General features: G+C 43.5%; 1 protein-coding gene across 3 annotated transcripts in view; it reads left to right on the top strand.

Moving 5' to 3' along the window:
• THSD7A (thrombospondin type 1 domain containing 7A) overlaps positions 1-19412 on the top strand; it is a 219576-nt gene that overhangs the window by 69479 nt on the left and 130685 nt on the right. For all 3 annotated transcript variants that reach the window (XM_053409570.1, XM_053409571.1, XM_053409569.1), the window contains exon 3: positions 18219-19050. In XM_053409570.1, coding sequence (XP_053265545.1) covers positions 18219-19050 — 832 coding nt within the window. The remainder of the gene's footprint in view (positions 1-18218; positions 19051-19412) is intronic.

Here is a 19412-nt window from a genome sequence, read left to right as displayed (position 1 = left end):
GCAATAAAATACAACATATGCTAAACTGAAAGGCCCGTAAATCTGCGAAGCAGTACATTGTTAGAGCTCAACTCTTATATATCAGCTGAAAGGGGGAAAAACAACAAAAAACCTACCAGCATTTATGAGATACTTTCAGAAATGGGCTGTGGTGGGTCTCATACGGAAGTAGACTCCATAATGGAGAAGCTATTGTTTCTCTCTGTCCCTGTCATCTCACAAACCCTAAGGCTCTACAGAATGGGTGGCCTTGGATGGGAAGAGGAACTCCGTAAGTATGCCGAGTCAGGCTGTTGTACTTTAATATCGTGCAAGCTGCGTCTGTGAAATTTCACAACTAGTGGGTGGCTCAAGAACCGGGAAAGCAGAGCCTCTTCTCTCACACACACCCCTACTTTTCCTCCTCCTTCCTCCTCTCATCCCTCCCTCCTCAGCAGCTTTCTCCTGCTCCTCCATCTCCCACCCATTTACCTTAGCCAGACTCTTCCTTCTCTGGTTTCTCTGTCTCTTTGTTCCACCAGCTGGGAAGAAGATTCTGTAAGATTCTTAGGAGAGTTCTGGTTATTTTCACTAGGGCAGTTCCTCGCTGCCAGACTTTGCTTTCTGACCAATTTAGTTGCAAATCGTGGTCCATGGATGTGATGTTTTATTTACCTGGATAGTAGCTAGATTTTCTAAAGTTGAGGAGTTGTGGGGCAGCGGCACCTCCCCTAGCCCAAACGATCTGCCAACAAGCTTTTTGTCGCTATCAGGAGCTCCTGAGGTGAAAACTCTGAAACCACAGCAATGTGTTGCCTTTTGTGTTGAGCCCCAGAGCACTCAACTAAAGGGTGCATAGGTTTTGGAATTATACTGGTCATTGGCTTCCTGCTGATTCAGAAGGACTCTGAAGGCTTCAGAAACAGGTTGGACTTTTCCTGGTCATCAGTAGTAATCACTGTGCCCAGCTCCTTAGCTCCTGACTTCTAGTTGCTGACTCTCACAATGTCTGAGCACTACCCAGTGCAAATACCTTACTTCTTCAATGCCCCTTCTGCATCTGCACTGGCAGTGGAGGGGCCTATCTGCATCCCTCAGGTGCAGATTCAGCCTTGGAGCTTCTTGTTGCTGACCCTGTCTCTCAGTCAAAAGCTGACCCTGTCTCTCAGTCAAAAGCTGAATACCTCTAATAGACTAGCTTCTGAGCAATATCCCTGCTGCTATGTCCCTTCTCTAAATATAAATGTCATTGCATCTATAGAAGAACAAGTGTAACATTATTATTACACGTTTCCTCCTTGCTGATATCAGACTGTTCCCAGGTTTATTTTTAAATGTCTGGGAATATATTCATGGCTTTTGCTCCTTCCTACCAAAGAACACTTCTGCAGCAAGGTGACCTTTCTTTTTCTTTCTTTTTTTGTAGGTGCATTTTGTTTAGATGCAGGTTTTTCACTGCAATTCAAGCTGATAGGGATCTTCAGTTCATCTCTTTGGCAAGAGGTCCTGTGTTTCTTTGTCCCAGGCTATCCTTACCTCTGTACTCATTATCCATGTTGAGGACTGTTTTAATTGAACTTGTTTCTCCTGAAACTTATCTTTAACCCAATTCAATATTGATTTTGGAGGACTTGACCTCTTATGGTTTTTCCTGGTAATGAGTTAACCTTCTAGCCTGAAGGAGAACTGAAACACAGAGTTACATTTCTAATACCTTGAGAAGTAGCCAAAGAAACGTCCTCTAAATGACCACCACACTAGCTTTTGCCTTCTTTTCTTAAAGGAACAGCCTTCTTGTTTTGTCTTTGGTTAGCAAAATGCTAACTGACTGGCAAGCAAAGGGGTCTTCGCTCATTTTGTAGCTGACTTCTTAAGTTCTTCCCTCAGACGAAAGGGTACAATTGCCAAAATGACACTGTCGGATTTGTTTTTCCTTGATTCAGTTTTTCTGTGGAGTTAAAAAAAACCCAACCATCTGTATCCAATCAAAATTGATAAATTAGTGCCCATAAAGTATCCATTGTGCTGCACTGTATGAGAAGCTGCTTTAGCCAATAAGAGCAGTTCGACTTGGTTTCACATTTGTCACATTCACCTCTTGATCCTAATTGAGTGTGGACAGGGCTTATTAATCACAGCACCATGCCGTATGCATTTCCCTTCTGTGTCAATGGCAATCAATGATTATGTTTCCTATTGAATGGCTATATATCTTCTCTAGCAGATATTTCTCACTTCGAAATTAAGAATGCATAACCGTGCTGAATGGATTTAGCAACCTCATCTATGATGCACTTTACATTCAGAGGAGTATTACACCACTTTAAACAGTCCTGGGGTACATTCAGATATGGGGAATATTATGCTAGCTTTTCCGGGTTATAATGCTAGTGCTTCTATCCTATTTTCTAATGTTCCTTTCACACCGCAGTACCTGTTGTGTTACGGAACGGTGACTCTCTGATCAATATACCAGCATGTTGCACTAAATTTCATTCACACCAGTAAGCATGTTGTGACGCAACAATGAACCTTAATGGACAACATTGCTTTCTGCAAATGCCTGCTTCTGTTCCTCCATAATTTGCCCATTTAAAGGAGCAGGAAAGAACTGTACGCTGGCATACAGCCCCAAACTTCACACCCATGATTTTCCAGGTTTAGACGACAAGCAGTCTTCCTTTGTCACTCCTAGGTGTAACAGAATGCTGGGACAACATTTTGCAACTGGCTTTTACATTTCTCTAGAAAGATACATAGCAGATGAGGGACTGCATTTCTGTTTTGAAGGTAGTTTGATGAGGTCGTTTCTAGATTAGGAGATGCCAGTTTCAATTAGAGTCCACGTAAGGAAACTGAAATTAAGAAAAGAATGCCTGAGATATCCAAAAATGGAACTTTGCTGAAGAATCTCCTCTGCAGAACCAAAAATAAAAGACCTAGTCTTGCTTGTCAAGTAGAGCATGTCATTGGTTGTATCCAATCCTGCTCAGAGTAGATCCATTTAAATGAATGAATGTGACTAATTTAGGTGCATTAATTTCACTGGGTCTACTCTGAGTATAACATAGTTGTTTACCACCCCCATGTTTCTTTAAATAGTTTCTTACAGACAGGTGGACTCTAGACAAATATAAAAACCGCTCTGAAAATGCTTTTTTAAAAAGCATTTTAAAAAATACATTGACTTTTCCATAAGGCTCACCATATCCATCCAGTGTCACATTTGTATTGCACTTAAAACACACTTAAAACGTTTTATTTGCAGCTATATAGCTGAGTCCAGAGTCACTGAACATAATTAGCATTTTGTTAGGAATATGTCTAGGCTGCATTCTTTCTTATTGATATCTGCTTCTCTCTGTGTAGAATTTCAGTGTAGGGAGCATTCAGTCATGAGAAACTCCATCCCCATAAATTACATGCCCCATTTTTATGGTGTGTGTTTTCAGGTTGTTTAGACCAGGCTTAAGTATCCATGCATTCCATAGGTTGCTGGTCTGTAACATTTCAAACTGCAAGCAGGGGATCAATTGTTGGAATGCTCCAGTGCATAAAATAGTGCCAACACATACAAAACTTGTATGTCAGGGCAGAGTGCTCCTGGCTGTGTTAATATTCCTTATAGATTGTGAAGTGAACAAATAATCTCCTATGTAATATTCTTACAATGGATTGAAAAGAATTTTCACGCTTGCTTTCAAAGGTTAGTCAAAGCGACCCTTATTCTTGTTGAGTCTGATTATGAATATTACTATCATCTCGGCTCATCAGAAGAGAAAAGCAATGTGCTCTCAAATGCTATTGAACTAATTCTTTATCTAGTTATTTGTGGATTAGAATAAAGCCAAACTTACACAAGGCTCTTAGAATCGCTGCATTATTTTCCCCCCATGCATACAAAGTGAAATATGGCATTGCCCTCATTTTACGAGCATTTAACTTGCACAATTTGTATTACACATGGGAAGGTGGGAGTGCTCTTGTGAGATCTCTCAGGAAGTTGGCTTGTGAAATCTTGTGAGAGCATCCTTAACACTCCCAGGGCCAGAGGACCGGGCAGGCCTTGCCCAAGAAACAAGACTGAGAGCTGAAAAGCTCTTGTCACAGCAGTTAACCCCAAGTAGACCCTGTGTGAAAAGAGCTGTTTTTGCTTCTGGGGCAAGGCCGGCTTGACATGCCAGTTCTGGGACTGGTAGGAATGTTCTCTCTCTCTCTCCCCCCTCACTGGCCACCTTATAGAAGACAAATTGGCTAGCAATGGGGAAGTTCCAAGGGTAATGTGATGTTGGCTATACTCAGATTTCGCTTATACATGCCGTATTAGCCTTGGAAATGAATACCTGTGTAAGCTGCGGGCCAACTGTATTTTGTTGTGTTCTGGCAGCGAACTCATGTCATTAATGTAAATCTGTTCCCCTTTGTACAATGATGCCTTTCCCTTGCTGGAATATCTTTAGGGGTGTGTGTGTGTGTGTGTGTGTGTGTGTGTTCATAGTCCCTGCCTGTGGACTCACAGAAGAAGGAAAAAACTGGATTCCTAAGCTAAAAATTTATTGGCTTAAATTTAGTATTTGGGACGTAGTTGGCATGTGTCATAAGAGTATATTGTGAGGTGAGATATATTCTTCACTATTTATGTGCTTTGCATATTGCCCCGTGCTTCATGGATATTTTCAGTGCCAATGCCAGCACTTCATTCTGTTACATGACTTGTTCTATGACCAGAGACTGCAGTGTATTCTTTGATCTGGCTTCTTCCACACTTCGAAAAAGGAAAGAAACACGCAGATCCTGCAGCCTTTACGGCTTTTTCTTGTATCTCCTGAAGACATTTTTTCTGTGCACAAAAAAGCAGCGTATCTTCCAGCATATTTTTAATCCTACATGCTTTGACCTCTACAACAAGCTCTGTCCATATTCTTTTTCAGTCTTAGGACACTACAGTACAGTTTCACAATCCATCTCCCAGTGAGTATACGAAATACAATTCTCTCTGAATGGTAAAATTCATGAATATCTAAACTTCTGCTGGTGTTGCTCGGTCTAATTGTGCTTCTGTCCCAGTCTCTGAAATCACCGTCCTTTGACAACTCAATCGTTATCAGATTGTGGTGGTCTAGTGTTTTCTGTGGTGCCCTGCCATGCCCCCCCCCACCTGATTTGTTGTGATTTTATTGCAGTAAGCCACAACTGCAGCACCAGGCTTGTTAAGCATGAACAGGCAAAGTGCTATTGAGGCTTTTCAGGGTTCCTGTGTCTTGATTAAAAGGTTCCTGTTTTCATGTCTTCCATTCTGTTGCTTCCTTTTGTTTGTGGCTGGGGGATTAGTGCTGAATAGGCTGTTAATTGCACCCTAATTGGCCCAATATCCCTTTCTGTTTCTGCAGTGGAAGGCAAAGCCTAAATACTGATTTAATTTCCTTTATTTTTTCTTTTTCATTTTCTTATAGTGAAATAGCGCTGTTAATTTCTATAATTGGTGTAATCTCTATAGCAACCTCAACTCTCAAGAAAACACATTTCTATCATCCCTCCTGACTCACTTGGCTAGTTTTTACAGTCTAGGATTATTTGCTGAATAAATTAGGAGGGCTCTTTAGTGCTAGAAGTTGTGGGGGGGGGGTTTACACCCTAGACAATATATGATTTTCTCAACAAGTCCAACCGTGTTCTGTTTACAATGACTTGTTTTTCCACAATACAATATCTGCATTCTTTAATGTATTGTGCATGTTACATTGATCATCTCTGTTTATAAATCAGTGCCTTCACTGGGTCTGTGTAATTTCAGTGTATGACAGAAGCAGCCAGGATAATATTATATTTTGCAGGGAACAAGTGATGTGACTGGATTAGTGGTTGTCCAGGGCAGGTGTGCCAAAAGAATTTTTTGGCCCAGTACACTATATGTGGATTGGACCTTTTGTCTCACTTGCAAAAGAGGGCACAGATTTGCATAAAGTTTGCATTTGTTTTGTGTCATGCAAATTTGCATCCTCTTTTGCAGGTGGAGTGGAGGGCCTGCCAATAAATCAGTGGTCACACATGTAAATAAATGGTCTAATAGACAATGTGCATTTCTGTACTAGAGCAGCCTAAACGTGTTGAATTTCTGCTTCTCAGACAGCTGTTAAAGGTTTAAGAATCCTGCTTTGCTCCAATTCCAATCCTAAACCAAAGCCTAGGCTGCAATCCTGTACCCACTTAACCTGGGAGTGAGCCCCATTAAATGCAAAGACTTACTTTTGAGTAGATATGTAAACCATTGTACAGTGGTACCTCGGGTTAAGTACTTAATTCGTTCTGGAGGTCCGTTCTTAACCTGAAGCACCACTTTAGCTAATGGGGCCTCCCGCTGCCGCTGCGCCGCTGGAGCACAATTTCTGTTATCATCCTGAAGCAAAGTTCTTAACCCGAGGTACTATTTCTGGGTTAGCGGAGTCTGTAACCTGAAGCGTATGTAACGTGAGGTACCACTATATTGTAAATTAAATAAGCCATTTGAATGCCTGGGCTTTAGTTCCAGCACTTTAGAACATATGCCTAAGCCCCTTCACACAGTTTCCACATTTTGCATTTGCTATGTGACAGGGTATGTACGCTACTCTTTAATGTCCACCCACACTTATTATGCAGTAGTATTTGCAGAAGAGAACTTCTAGGAACTTCTAGGAAGTACCAGATCTCAGCCAAGCCCACCACAGGAAAGATGCAACCTGATTGCTAGGGGGGGGGTGGGAACAGGAAGGACAGTGTGTGAATATTCCAAGAACTAGAAAATGAGATGGAAGCAGGAAAGGTGTACTAAAAAGGAGGGGCAAACTTGAGCTCTTTAGGACCTCGGGGATTCATTTCCTCTGGTATCCAAACAACTCATTCATTACAGCTCTTGACTTCACTCATTGACAAAAACAAAAAACAAAAAACACAGGCAGGAGCAGTCAGGCCAACTCATCTCACAGAAATTGCCAGGGTGCCTGACCTGAATGCTTCTATATATGTCAGTGTGAGAGTATCACCTGACATTCTCTGGTCTATTATGGTTAGGAGCAGCCTGCCACAAAAGCTGTTGTCAACACGCCAGGGGTTAAGACATTCTTGGCAAGTAGGATTACAGGAATGGTCCCTTGTAGTCTGAAGGGAGCTTGAATTACAGGAACCAAAATAGACTTGTGGGGGAAAACTGGAGTGGATTTTTGAGACAGGGGTTCCCCCTTATCAAACCAGGCTCCCTGACATGCTTCTGTAGCTGAGTCATTAACCCTACCACATATCCCAGCCCTCTGGTTGCCTGGGCAGGAGTCAACTGTGCCTATTAAAGAATCCTGATACAGTATTGTGCCCTTTTGTGTTTTTCTGCCATTTCCCTGGAGAGAAGGGGTGGGTCAAACACTTACTTGTTGATTAAATCCCTAGGTAACACCAGAGTAATGAATGATATCCAAATCCCATGTATCCAGAGAAGTGTTTTAGTGACAAATTAATTGGTAAAAACAGCAGGTAGGAAATTGCTCAGCAACACACCACACTTTGTTGGTCAAATGTTAAATAGCAAGGGAATGCCTTTTTTATCAAGCTAACTGTATGACGGTGCCTATATGCTGCTCTCTCTACATCAGAACATCATTACTATCAAGATGTTGAGATTGCTGTAGCTCAGCTGCTTCTCATGGCACAGAGATACTGTGAGTGTGTGAGAACTCAAGACTGGTGTGAGAAGCAGTTCCCTCACTGCAAGACAGGAGGTCACAGGGAATCAGGCAGAGGGTCTTCTCAGCAGTGGCGCCCTTCTTGTGGAATACCCTCCCATCAGATGTCAAGGAGATGAAGAACTGCACAACTTTTAGAAGACATCTGAAGGCAGCCCTGTATTGGGAAGTTTTTAATGTCTGATGTTTTGTTATGTTTTTATATATGCTGGAAGCCTCCCAGAGTAGCTGGAGAAACCCAGCCAGATGGGCAGGGTATAAATAATAATAAAATAATAATAATAATAATAATAATAATAATAATAATAATAATAATAAATTTTATTTATATTCCACCCTCCCCAGCCGAAGCTGGGCTCAGGGTGGCTAACAACAATCAAATAATCAAACAATCAAATAATCCAACATTCTAAAAACATTTCATTATAAAAATTAATTAAAATCAAATTGATGGCAACCGTTAAGCAAAATTGCCAGAGGAGGGAGTCAGGCTGCGCCCTGACCAAAGGCCTGGTGGAACAGCTCTGTCTTGCAGGCCCTGCGGAAAGATGTCAGGTCCCGCAGGGCCCTAGTCTCTTGTGACAGAGCATTCCACCAGATTGGAGCTGCAGCCGAGAAAGCCCTGGCTCTAGTTGAGGCCAGCCTAACCTCTCTGTGGCCTGGGACCTTCAGGATGTTTTTATTTGCAGACCGTAGGTTCCTCTGTGGGGCATACCAGGAGAGGCGGTCCCATAGGTACGAGGGTCCTAGGCCGTATAGGGCTTTAAAGGTTAAAACCAGCACCTTAAACCTGATCCTGTACTCCACCGGGAGCCAGTGCAGCTGGTATAGTACCGGATGAATGTGATCTCGCAGCGAAGACCCCATAAGGAGTCTCGCCGTGGCATTCTGCACCCGCTGGAGTTTCTGGGTCAGTCTCAAGGGCAGCCCCACGTAGAGCGAGTTACAATAATCCAGTCTGGAGGTGACCGTCGCATGGATCACAGTGGCTAGGTCAGGGCGAGAGAGGTAAGGAGCCAACTGCTTAGCTTGGCGGAGATGGAAAAATGCCGCCTTTGTTATAGCTGTAATCTGCGCCTCCATAGAGAGGGAGGTATCAAAGATTACACCCAAACTCTTAACGGATGGTGCTGGCACTAATTGCACCCCCGCAAGAGATGGGAGTTGCCCCCTCAATCCCATATCGTCCCGTCCCAGCCAGAGGACCTCTGTCTTCGAAGGATTTAACTTCAACTGGCTCCCACGTAACCATCCAGCCACAGCTTCCAGACATCTGGTCAGTGTGTCTGGGGCCGAGTCAGGATGGCCATCCACAAGCAGATAGAGTTGGGTGTCATCGGCATACTGATGGCAACCCAGCCCAAAACTCTGGACAAGCTGGGCGAGGGGGCGCATAAAGATGTTAAAAAGCATCGGGGAGAGTATCACACCCTGAGGCACTCCACACACCAAGGAGTGGCGCGATGACAATTCCCCCCCAAGCGCCACCCTCTGTCCCCAACCAGAGAGAAACGAGCACAGCCATTGAAGGACCCTGCCCTGGATCCCCACGTCGGCAAGGCGTGAAGAAGAAAATCTGGATCCCCACGTCGGCAAGGCGTGAAGAAAAAAATCTTCCTCTTCTTCCTCTTCTTCTTCTATAAATGTCAGTTATATCTACATAGGACTTGTGTCAATGTTAGTTTCCTATTTCTGACTCTGAATTGCATGCAGCCCAGTTCTATGTATGTCTGTTCAGAAGCACGGATTTCAATGGGATGTATTACTAGGTAAGTAAGCAATGGAAGGCAGTTTGCGTTACTTCCTTTTCTCCAGGGTGGCAATGTGTGGCCACCTCCGGACATTGCTGGACTACAATTCCCATCATTCCTGATTACCGGCCATGCTTGGTGGGGCCAATGGGAATTGTAGCCCATCTGGTATAGGCACATCTGGAAGGACCACCCCTGCTTTACTCCACATTAATACTTCAGGGCTTTAAGCTTTAAATCAGTTGCATACAGTATGCATCAGCATTGTCTTTGCTTGTGATTAAAATAAAAAGCTTTTCATAAGTAATATTTTTGAGTTATTCTACATCTGAGGTTAATTCATAATCTGCCAAATCCTTTTTATCTCCTCCTCGCATGTAAAGAGCTTTATACATCTACCAAGCTTGCAGACCCATCGTGCAGCAAAATACTATCACTTCCACATTAGTTTGCTTATCCTCAGAATCAGACAGGATAGTAAAATATAAAGCACAAAGATGTTTCAAAACTAACACATTTTCCTGTTACTGTTCTTTTGGAACGAATAGATCAGACTTAATTACATTTATTCTGTTATGTTCTTTGCACCCCTCAGTGTGTACTCATTTGGTTGTCCATGCCAACAGAAGGTTGCCTATAGAAATGATAAATTATCCCGTTTTAAGAGGCTCTTTTTAAAAATAAAGACAGGAACAACCACCCACCATCAACTCATCATATAGAAAACCTTTCATGGAATGTACTACTTAAGTAGATGGAAGTTTTCATTTTTTAATGCTTTTCTGTATTATAAGTTCCCTAGAGGTATAAGACTGGGTGACAGGGAGAAAGGTTTTAGCCTCACTTTGTTCCTGACCTGCGTGTAGAGGAATTATTCAATAGTAGCAGGAAAGCATTCTGTTATGCAGCCTTCAGCCTGCAGTCTGAAGCAGTGCTCTCTGAGGAACCGTTTATTGTGCAATAAGCTAGAGAAGGTTAGATCTCTATGTTATTCCCATAAGCAGCTACAGCAGCTTCACTTCAGAAGATGATTTGCACACACATTCAAGGCAGCAGGTTCATACAGAGTGAGTTATTACAGTTCCCAACTATATACACCCCCCTCTTCCCCCCTCTAGATCCCTGCTAGATCAGGCCAAAGCTTTATCTCTGTTTTCCAGCAGTGGCCAACCAGATGCCCAAGGGAAGCTCAAAAGCGGGACATGAGGGCAACAGGACTCTCTTCTTCCCCCAGAGGCAGGTGCCTCTTTTATGTTGCCTTCTCTTATACTGTGGAGGTAATACACAGCCATCGTGACTGGTAGTCATTGATTGCCTTATCTCCTGCGAATCCATCTAATCTGCTTTTAAAGCCATCTAAGCTGATGGTCCTCACCACATCCTCAGTGCATGTATACTTTGCCTTTCTGATGGAACTCAGGAGGCCATGCTTGCAGGCTCATCCTGGCTCTGACCAGACTCAGATCTGCTTGCCTTCAGCAAAGTTGTTGTTATCATGTACCGTCCGACTATGTCCCATTGACACCATAGGGTCCCATGTTGTTGGTTCTCTTCTTCCTTGCCTGCTTTTCTTATTCAAATGTGGCAGATTGCTAATTTTCCCAGGAGGAGGAGAAAAAAGAAAATCGTTTGAAGTTAGTTGTGGCTGCCTCTGCAGTGTCACCATAGGGAAATAAATGTGTGTGGAAATGCAATGCTTCATTTTCAAAGCTGCAGAATTCCATTCTTATACTTCTGCAACTTTCCATCGCTCTGGCCCTTCTTCCCTTGAAGTTTCCTTCTCTCCCCCTGCTGTGTTAAGAGTTTCCTCTCTCCTGCACTTAACAAGCTCGTGCCTCAGCTCAGCAACTCATCAGATTGGACAGTAAAATACTTTATAAAAACCTTCCAGGTTCTTACGTGCTCTGTTTGTAGCATGTTTTATGGACATGTTTAAACCCCTTGCTTAAGCCTAAAGTGCCATCAGAGCTATAAGATACGGCTAAATTTATGCTGTCATTTATCACCTTTTCCAGTTCTACACTTGAAAGCACTTTTTCTCATTTACATTGCTTCGGGTCCTGTGTCATGCCGCAATAATGTAATTCTATTTGCTTACCGTTTGCAGTTGCAGGAATAGATTGGTTTGTGGGGAGGTGGGGGTGGGGGGGAAGGCAGGGGCTGACATGTTTTAGGCTATCAAGAACCGTTCGATATGCTGCAGTCTCTTTTGAATGTGGGATTGCTTCAAGACTCTTGTCACACAAAAGCAAGTAATGCTTCATCTAGAGTAGGCCAGCAGCAGCCTGGTCTGTAAAAAGGAGGTCTGCTTAATTGGACACACACAGTATATGCAAGGTGTGGTAATGTGATAAGACAGAGACTTGCAGTGTGGCAGGTAGAAGAGCTTGCTTTGCGTTTGGCTGAGATAACGTTGCATTGCGTGGTGATTTTATGCATTTCTGTCTCCTTCTCTCCAAATGCGGCCAGTGTTCCTCGGTAAAACTCCACACCTTGCCACCCTACGCTCGCCTGCGATGTAAATACAGTTGGAGCAAAACGCATACAGCAACAGTCATGTCATTTGTGGGAGGTTGTTTAGAGATAAACTAGGGTAATCTTGCTGAAATGTATTTGCGCTTAAAACATACATTTATTTTGCTGGCTATCTAGCTAAACCTTGGAAACCCTAATTCAAACTTTAATCTGCCAAAAACACACAGGGGTTTTTCATGTGCTGAATCTGTCTCTGCCAGCTGGCATTGCTATCAAGGATGTAATGCTCAAGGTTTTAAAGTCTGCGAGCAAAATGTTTGACTACCCAGGGTCTTTTTCTTCTGTAGTGCATTCTGCGGAGTTGAAGTGTTGTTGTTTTTTGCTTCAAATCTTCTGCAACACAGAGCGCAGAGACTAAAAGTGCCATATTCTATTAATAATCTGCACTTGGAGATTGTGTTATAAAATCTGTGTCAGTCCACATCCCACACAGCTATTGAAGACCAGTGAATGCTTTTTTTTATATAATGCAGGAGCTGGTGGCAGAATAAAGGCTGCCTGTATCACAACGTGCGATGCATGTGCTGTGTAGGCTTGGCTGGGAAAATGGCACATCTGTTCTCCAGCAATATGAAAGTAGCGCTGCGGTTGTTGTTTTTAAATCAGTTTGGGGACATGTCCTTCAGTGCACATCTCACTAAAGAAGCTTGTGATTGTAATTTGTGTCCTTCTATAGCCTCAATTGAGTGACAGCAATGGGTAGAATGAATGGAAGGAGTGGGCAGCAGGATTGCAGTCTCTGTTCTCTTTCCCCCATCCCCTCCTCCATGTGTTTAGCCTAAGTTCTGAAAAGAGCCTTTGCATGAGGAGGAACTTGGCCAGATTCAGGATTCTCAGCTGTACATCAATAATCTGTATGCATGCAATTCATCTGAACTCAAAACTACCAAATTGCACCCCCCCAAACCAGTATACAAGCTGGAACACAGCTTTCCTTTGAAATCCGTACTTTCCCACATTTTGTGATGCAGTTCTGCCTCCAAATAATGTGTGCAAAACGCTTTTGTTAGTGAAAAGTGCACACACAGATACACACACTAAAATAATGTGCAAGAATGCATCATAGTAAGTGAATGCAGAAAAGCATATATGCTAGGCAAGATTATATGCAAATGTGTATATTAGGAAAAATATTAAATGAAAATGCATGTACATTTCCATGTAAACTTTGTTTCTCAGAAACGTAAATGTATATGGTGATTGGGCAAATTGACTTTAAGACTGGAAAAATGAGAAGCTAAGAGACAATGAAATTGACAGATTTGTCCATCTCTGCAACTTTGTGCATATTTTGTTCACAGTTTCAGGAACAGTCACCATGATGCACCTCCCTACCCCCAGCCCACACATTCTGTGAATGAGTTAAAAGTCCTTGCAATTATTGTTCAAGCTTTGAAAGATTGTTGCAATAGTATTTCAGATACGCTGGCTTGAGAACAGATGGTTAAACTAGAGTTTTTCAGGGTAGGCTGGCACCCTAGAGGCAGCAGAACATTTATGTGTGCATCTTGGGAAAAATGGGTCCATTCACAGCTGCTATAGCTTTGGAACCTTCTCATAAACTGCAGACCTTTCTGAAGCACAGTGAAATATGGCAAGGGCCAAAGAGAAGGAGGGGATAAGAATATTGTCTGACTGGGTAAGTGGAGTTTATTGTAGGCTATTGTGGGTTTCCTTCTAGTCCGAAATACCAAATCTATCCTTGAACAAAGAGGTGGGAAAGGGAGGTGCAACTTTATGGATGGTAGAACATCTGTGTCACATGCAGAAGATCCTAGGTTTAATCCCTGACAAATCCAGGTAGGCTTGAGAAAGACTGCTATCTGAAATATTGGAAAGCTCTATCTGGTTGTTTCAGGAGCGTCTTGATGGTGTAGATAGAAATCCATGCAAACCTGAGAACGTACTTCAGGCACAAGCAATGAAGTCTTTGGGTGGTGAAAACTGTTTCTGCCAATGAATACTGTCGTTTTCATCTAAAATAATTCTGCTAGAAACTTCCCAACTAGGCTGAATGTTATGAATATGTAACAGTAATACTATCTCCTTTACACGTAGCCAGAAGCTGGATCTGAGATGGCATTGCTTCAATGACTAACAGTCAGTCAAAATGTTATTTGGAAACACTTCAAGGCCCTTGCAAATCCTGCTTCGTTATTCATCCAAGTAGTCCTATTTAAAATCTGTGTGATGATTGTTTTTTTACCAATTTAGGATGCACAGCAAATTCTAGTGTTTTGACAACAAGAACATGTGCCCGGCACATTCTGCAGGTCATTTTCTTCCCCTCATTGCCTAGTTTTGATGTTGCAAACTTAATTGTTGCCTGAATGCTTTGTTGAACTGATAGCAGTAAACTCAAAGTCGTGCCTTTACCCTTGAGCGCCAGAGCAAAAACAAAACAAAACTTCCTACCATTCTGTTTGATTTAATTAATTAGAGATCCATGGATTAATTTGGTTTAATTAATCATTGCCCCAAGTTTCACTAGGCCACCAGACTGCAGAGTCTGAGAATTGTTGCTGGTACGTACAAAAACACAAACTTGGGGGGTAATCCCTTTTGCATGTAAAGAGGGGCGCTTCTATGCTTCTGTAAGCCCCTCTGAAGTGATGGACAGCCAGTTCAAGGCATGGCAATGGAGTAGTTTACATTGCAAATATAAACTCTCAGGACAATGGGCCACTTGTAACACAGAACAGTGGGTTGCATGTGCTTTTCATTCCCCTCCTGCTGCCCCACATCCTCTGTCCCGCTACCTCTTTCTTTATATTTCCCTTTGCCTCTTGTTGTCCAGCTCCCATTTTCCCACTGTGACCATGCATTCATGTCCAATCATTTGTTCCCCTCCATCCCATTCCACTACAGCATGGTTGGGGAACCTCAGTGCCAGTGGCCAAATGTGCCCTTCCAGGGCTTATTTTCCAGTAGCCGTGCTGTCTCCCAGTCCTTCTTTGCACTCTCCTTGCGTGCTTTTTCCTGCTGGAATGTGTGATTGGTAATGTCTCTTGCTCATGTGTGTAGAAAGTAGGATACAGCCTACTGTGGAAGTGTAAGAGTGACACCCATTGTTCTGACCACTTTTGTCTTTGACCCCACCTACTACCACTGACGGGATGCAGGTGGCGCTGTGGGTTAAACCACAGAGCCTAGGACTTGCCAATCAAAAGTTCAGTGGTTCGAACGGGTGAGCTCCCGTTGCTCGGTCCCTACTCCTGCCAACTTAGCAGTTTGAAAGCATGTCAAAGTGCAAGTAGGTAAATAGGTACCGCTCCGGCGGGAAGGTAAACGGCGTTTCCATGCGCTGCTCTGGTTCGCCAGAAGCGGCTTAGTCATGCTGGCCACATGACCCAGAAGCTGTACGCCGGCTCCCTCAGCCAATAAAGTGAGATGAGCGCTGCAACCCCAGAGTCGGCCACGACTGGACCTAATGGTCAGGGGTCCCTTTACCTTTACCTTTTACTACCACTGACAGGTAGCTGCTGGAAGGTAACCCACAATGGGGCTCACAGACTGAAAAAGCTTTCATACCTCTGCACAATGTGCTAACATTCCCTTGCCCACCTTGAGACCTTCTACTTTCCCATCTCTCCCCTTTCAGTGTATCCCCTTCTCCATTCTCAGCCAAATTCTCAACCACAAATTCTCCTTTTCTTTCATGAGTTTTAGTGAAGCACAGCTTTGTCCTTTTACACTTAAGCATGTGCAGTCACACCTCTTCCACACCTACAGTACACCTCCTTAAAAGCTAGGGAAATTAAGAACGATCATCTTGTAGACGTGTCCAGAGCCAGCCGCTTTAAGTCACTTGCTGCAAAAACAAGGGAAACGTCTTGTGTCACCTTAAAGCATGGGTAGGCAAACTAAGGCCTGGGGGCTGGATCCAGCCCAATCGCTTTCTAAATCTGACCCACAGACGGTTTGGGAATCAGTGTGTTTTTACATGAGTAGAATGTGTCTTTATTTAAAATGCATCTCTGGGTTATTTGTGGGGCATAGGAATTTGTACATTTCCCCCCCAAAATATAGTCCAGCCCCCCAAAAGGTCTGAGGGATAGTGGACCAGCCCCCTGCTGAAAAGTTTGCTGACCCCTGCCTTAAAGACTTAACACATTCTGTATGCCATAAGCTTTTTGGACTCAAGTTAACTTCGCAATGTTTTCTACTCTGCTAAATACTGATCCTCCCCCTTAAAAACAGAATAAATTAAAGCAGTCAACTGCAGCCATGGGTTTACATCTCGCTCCTCCTCCTGCCCCCAGCATCTAATTAAGGCAGGGTATGCAATATTTTAGACTCCATGTTACTGACTCTGCCCATTTTAAGGCTTTGGGGGACCAATGGGCTGAAATCTTGCTTGAGTTTCACCTTCCTTTTCACTTTACCATGCGTCAATGTCACCCCCCCCCCCGGTGTTAAAAACAAAACTTACTCCAAAACCATATGCTCACAATCCTTTAAAGGCCTATCTATATTTGGCATCAGAAGCAGTATGTGAAGAATTTATGTTTGTAAAATTGAAAGACCAAAAAAAATTACGGTATATAGGCTCCGCTTGTGTTGTATAGCTTTCCTTCAGTCCTTCTGGCTTCTGCATATGGGAATCTTTTTTTAATGTCAATTAATGTAAACACCAAATAACAAGTTTAAAGAAAACATTTACACACAATTGAAAAACTGTATCAGGATTGTGGTAAATGCTATCTCGTCTTATGCTCCCCAACTTTTATTGGCAGCTAATTCAGATGTGAGATTATGAATAGGAATTTCTCACGTGCTATCTCTCTGGGGAGAGAACAGATGACAGTCTTGACTGCAGGATTGTTGATGGTAATTTATTTTTAAAAATAAATAATTTGGAGGTTGCTCTTTTGCCTTCACAAGTTGAAAAAGGCCAGATTGAGATAAAAAGAAAGCTATGACAACATTTGGAAAAGCTTCAACCATCTCCCTGCTGCAAACTAAAGCTTCACAAGTTAATGGAATGCTTAAGTTCACAGGGGACAGAGAAACTGGAAGAAACATTTGGGTAAGCCCCTCACTAAAGCTTCTGCATCCTTTCCGGATGCTATGAAACTAAATTTCTTTTCTTTTGACAGTATCTTAAAGACTCCATGGAGATGTAATGTAGTAGCTACAAAATGGGGCAGGACTAGTACAAAAAGATCAACTCAAGCTCCCACTTCTGCTGCCCAAGTCCTAAGTGGTTGCAGACTGATAAGCAGGCCTACTCTGTTACTTGTCTTCAGCCACTCTGAAGCTAAATACCAGTACATAGACAGGGGCAGCAGCTGCTTGCTGCTGGCTGAGAGGAACCTAGGGAGGATCTGAATCATGTCAGAAGCAACTGATGCTAGAGTTGATTTGGAATTAACCTCTCTCAAGCAAGGTTACTGGCCCCATCATTTGATTCTTCCCCAGCAAAGGAAGAAAGGGGCCAGCGACTGTTTTTGTTGAGGTGCGAAAGTATCCTACTTAAAAAAAAACAAAAACAAGTCTAATTGTTGATGCATTATCCAACAATGACAATGGTGTGTTTAATTTAGGCAATCTGTGGCAAAGTTACATTGTGCCCCCCCTCCCCGCATCATGTTTGTTTTGTGATTTTCCACATTAGGTTTGTTTATGCAACTCCTGTTAGTGGGGTTCTGGGATGGGGAGTTATCAGCAATGTGGCAATGCTTTATGGTCATTGTTGGTCATCGTTGATGTGGACTTCTCTGTGTGTAAGACCTGGGCAGTTGCCTCCCATCCCACCCAAAATATGTGTATCATATGGTTCACTTCTTAGTTCATGCTACTGCTTTATACCATTTTCTAGCACTGGGTAGATCACTAAAGGAAGGAGAACTTAATAGGAAATGTATGCAAAATTCCACATGTAACATGAGAGCAGAAATCACTAAGGCCACATTAATTTTTTTAATTTTGATAACATGACGTCTCTCAGATGAATGCCAGGAGTTCAGATATTTATACTGCATGAAACAAAATCCAAATGCTTTCCCAATCTGTGGAAAGATGAGAAAAATGTGGCACAGAACTATAGTTGTGCGCTTTTCCATAGTCTGCATGTTGTGCGAAGTGACACCAACAGCTATCCCTCATTAATTTTAACGATGTAGAGAGTCTGGCATATATTGAACCTTAACTTGGTCATCTTCCTACTTGTGTCTTAATGAGGAAACAGCAATTGGAATGCCATATATTTCAATCTCCACTCCTCTCTTTGTTTTCCCAGGTCCATGGGGCAGGTGCATGGGAGATGAATGTGGCCCAGGAGGCATCCAAACTCGAGCGGTCTGGTGTGCCCATGTGGAAGGATGGACCACGCTGGTCACGAACTGCAGGCAGGCAGAGAGGCCGGACAACCAGCAGAACTGCTTCCGGGTTTGTGACCGGCACAAGGAGCTATACGACTGGCAGCTGGGCGACTGGAATCCGTGCCAGCCAGTTCTTTCAAGGAGCGTTGAAAAACTTGCGGAGTGCGTCCGAGGGGAAGAAGGGATTCAGAGGAGACACATCACCTGTGTCCAGAAATCGAATGGTGTTGTTGCTGAGGACACTATATGTGAGTACTTTGAGCCAAAGCCTCAGCTAGAACAGGGATGCCTCATCCCTTGCCGGCAGGACTGCATCGTGTCCGAATTCTCGGCTTGGTCAGAGTGCTCCAAGACCTGCGGCAAAGGGCTGATGCATCGCGTCCGCCACATTGTTGCCCCGCCCCAGTACGGAGGCTCTGCCTGTGCTAACCTGACTGAGTTCCAGGTTTGCAACTCGTCTCCATGCAGCACTGAGGAAAGCATGTACAGCCTGAACGTGGGGCCCTGGAGTTCCTGTTCGGTGCCCCACACACGTCACATAAGGCAAGCGAGGAAACGAGGGAAGAACAAAGAAAAGGAAAAGAACAAGGAGAAAGCGATAAGGGATCCGGAAGCCCGTGAGCTTCTGAAGAAGAAAAGGAACCGTAACAGACAGAACAGACAGGAGAACAAATATTGGGACATACAGATTGGATACCAGACGAGGCTGGTGATGTGCACTCACAGGAATGGGAAGACTGTTGCCTTGAGGTAATCCTGTTTTTCCTCAACTTAATCCTCTACAGGCAACAAGGATTTTGAGTGTGTTCTATCAACATGCGGGTCATTTTGGACCTGGGAGAGGGCAGGATGGGGGCGGGGCGTAACAGGGTGAACGCAGGCTTATGTGGACTCTGCTGATGTGCACAGGGACCACGGACGCAGCTCCTGTGCAAATTGGGGGTTGGATGTATCTCTTTTTAAAGTTCTCCCCTTTTAAAGCTTGGTGGCAACCTCCCATACATGACTCAAGGCCAGTGGGAGTGGATAAAGGGGACATTGTGGGTGGGTGGGGGAGTACCTGTGGGAGAACGCTAGTGGGTAAACCAGCGTTGCTGTCCCTTCAACCTTTA

The sequence above is a fragment of the Podarcis raffonei genome, chromosome 12 (genome assembly GCF_027172205.1).
Source record: "Podarcis raffonei isolate rPodRaf1 chromosome 12, rPodRaf1.pri, whole genome shotgun sequence".
Taxonomy (NCBI): domain Eukaryota; kingdom Metazoa; phylum Chordata; class Lepidosauria; order Squamata; family Lacertidae; genus Podarcis; species Podarcis raffonei.
Note: the sequence above shows the minus strand (reverse complement) of the source record. Positions and strands in the feature narration are given on the sequence as shown.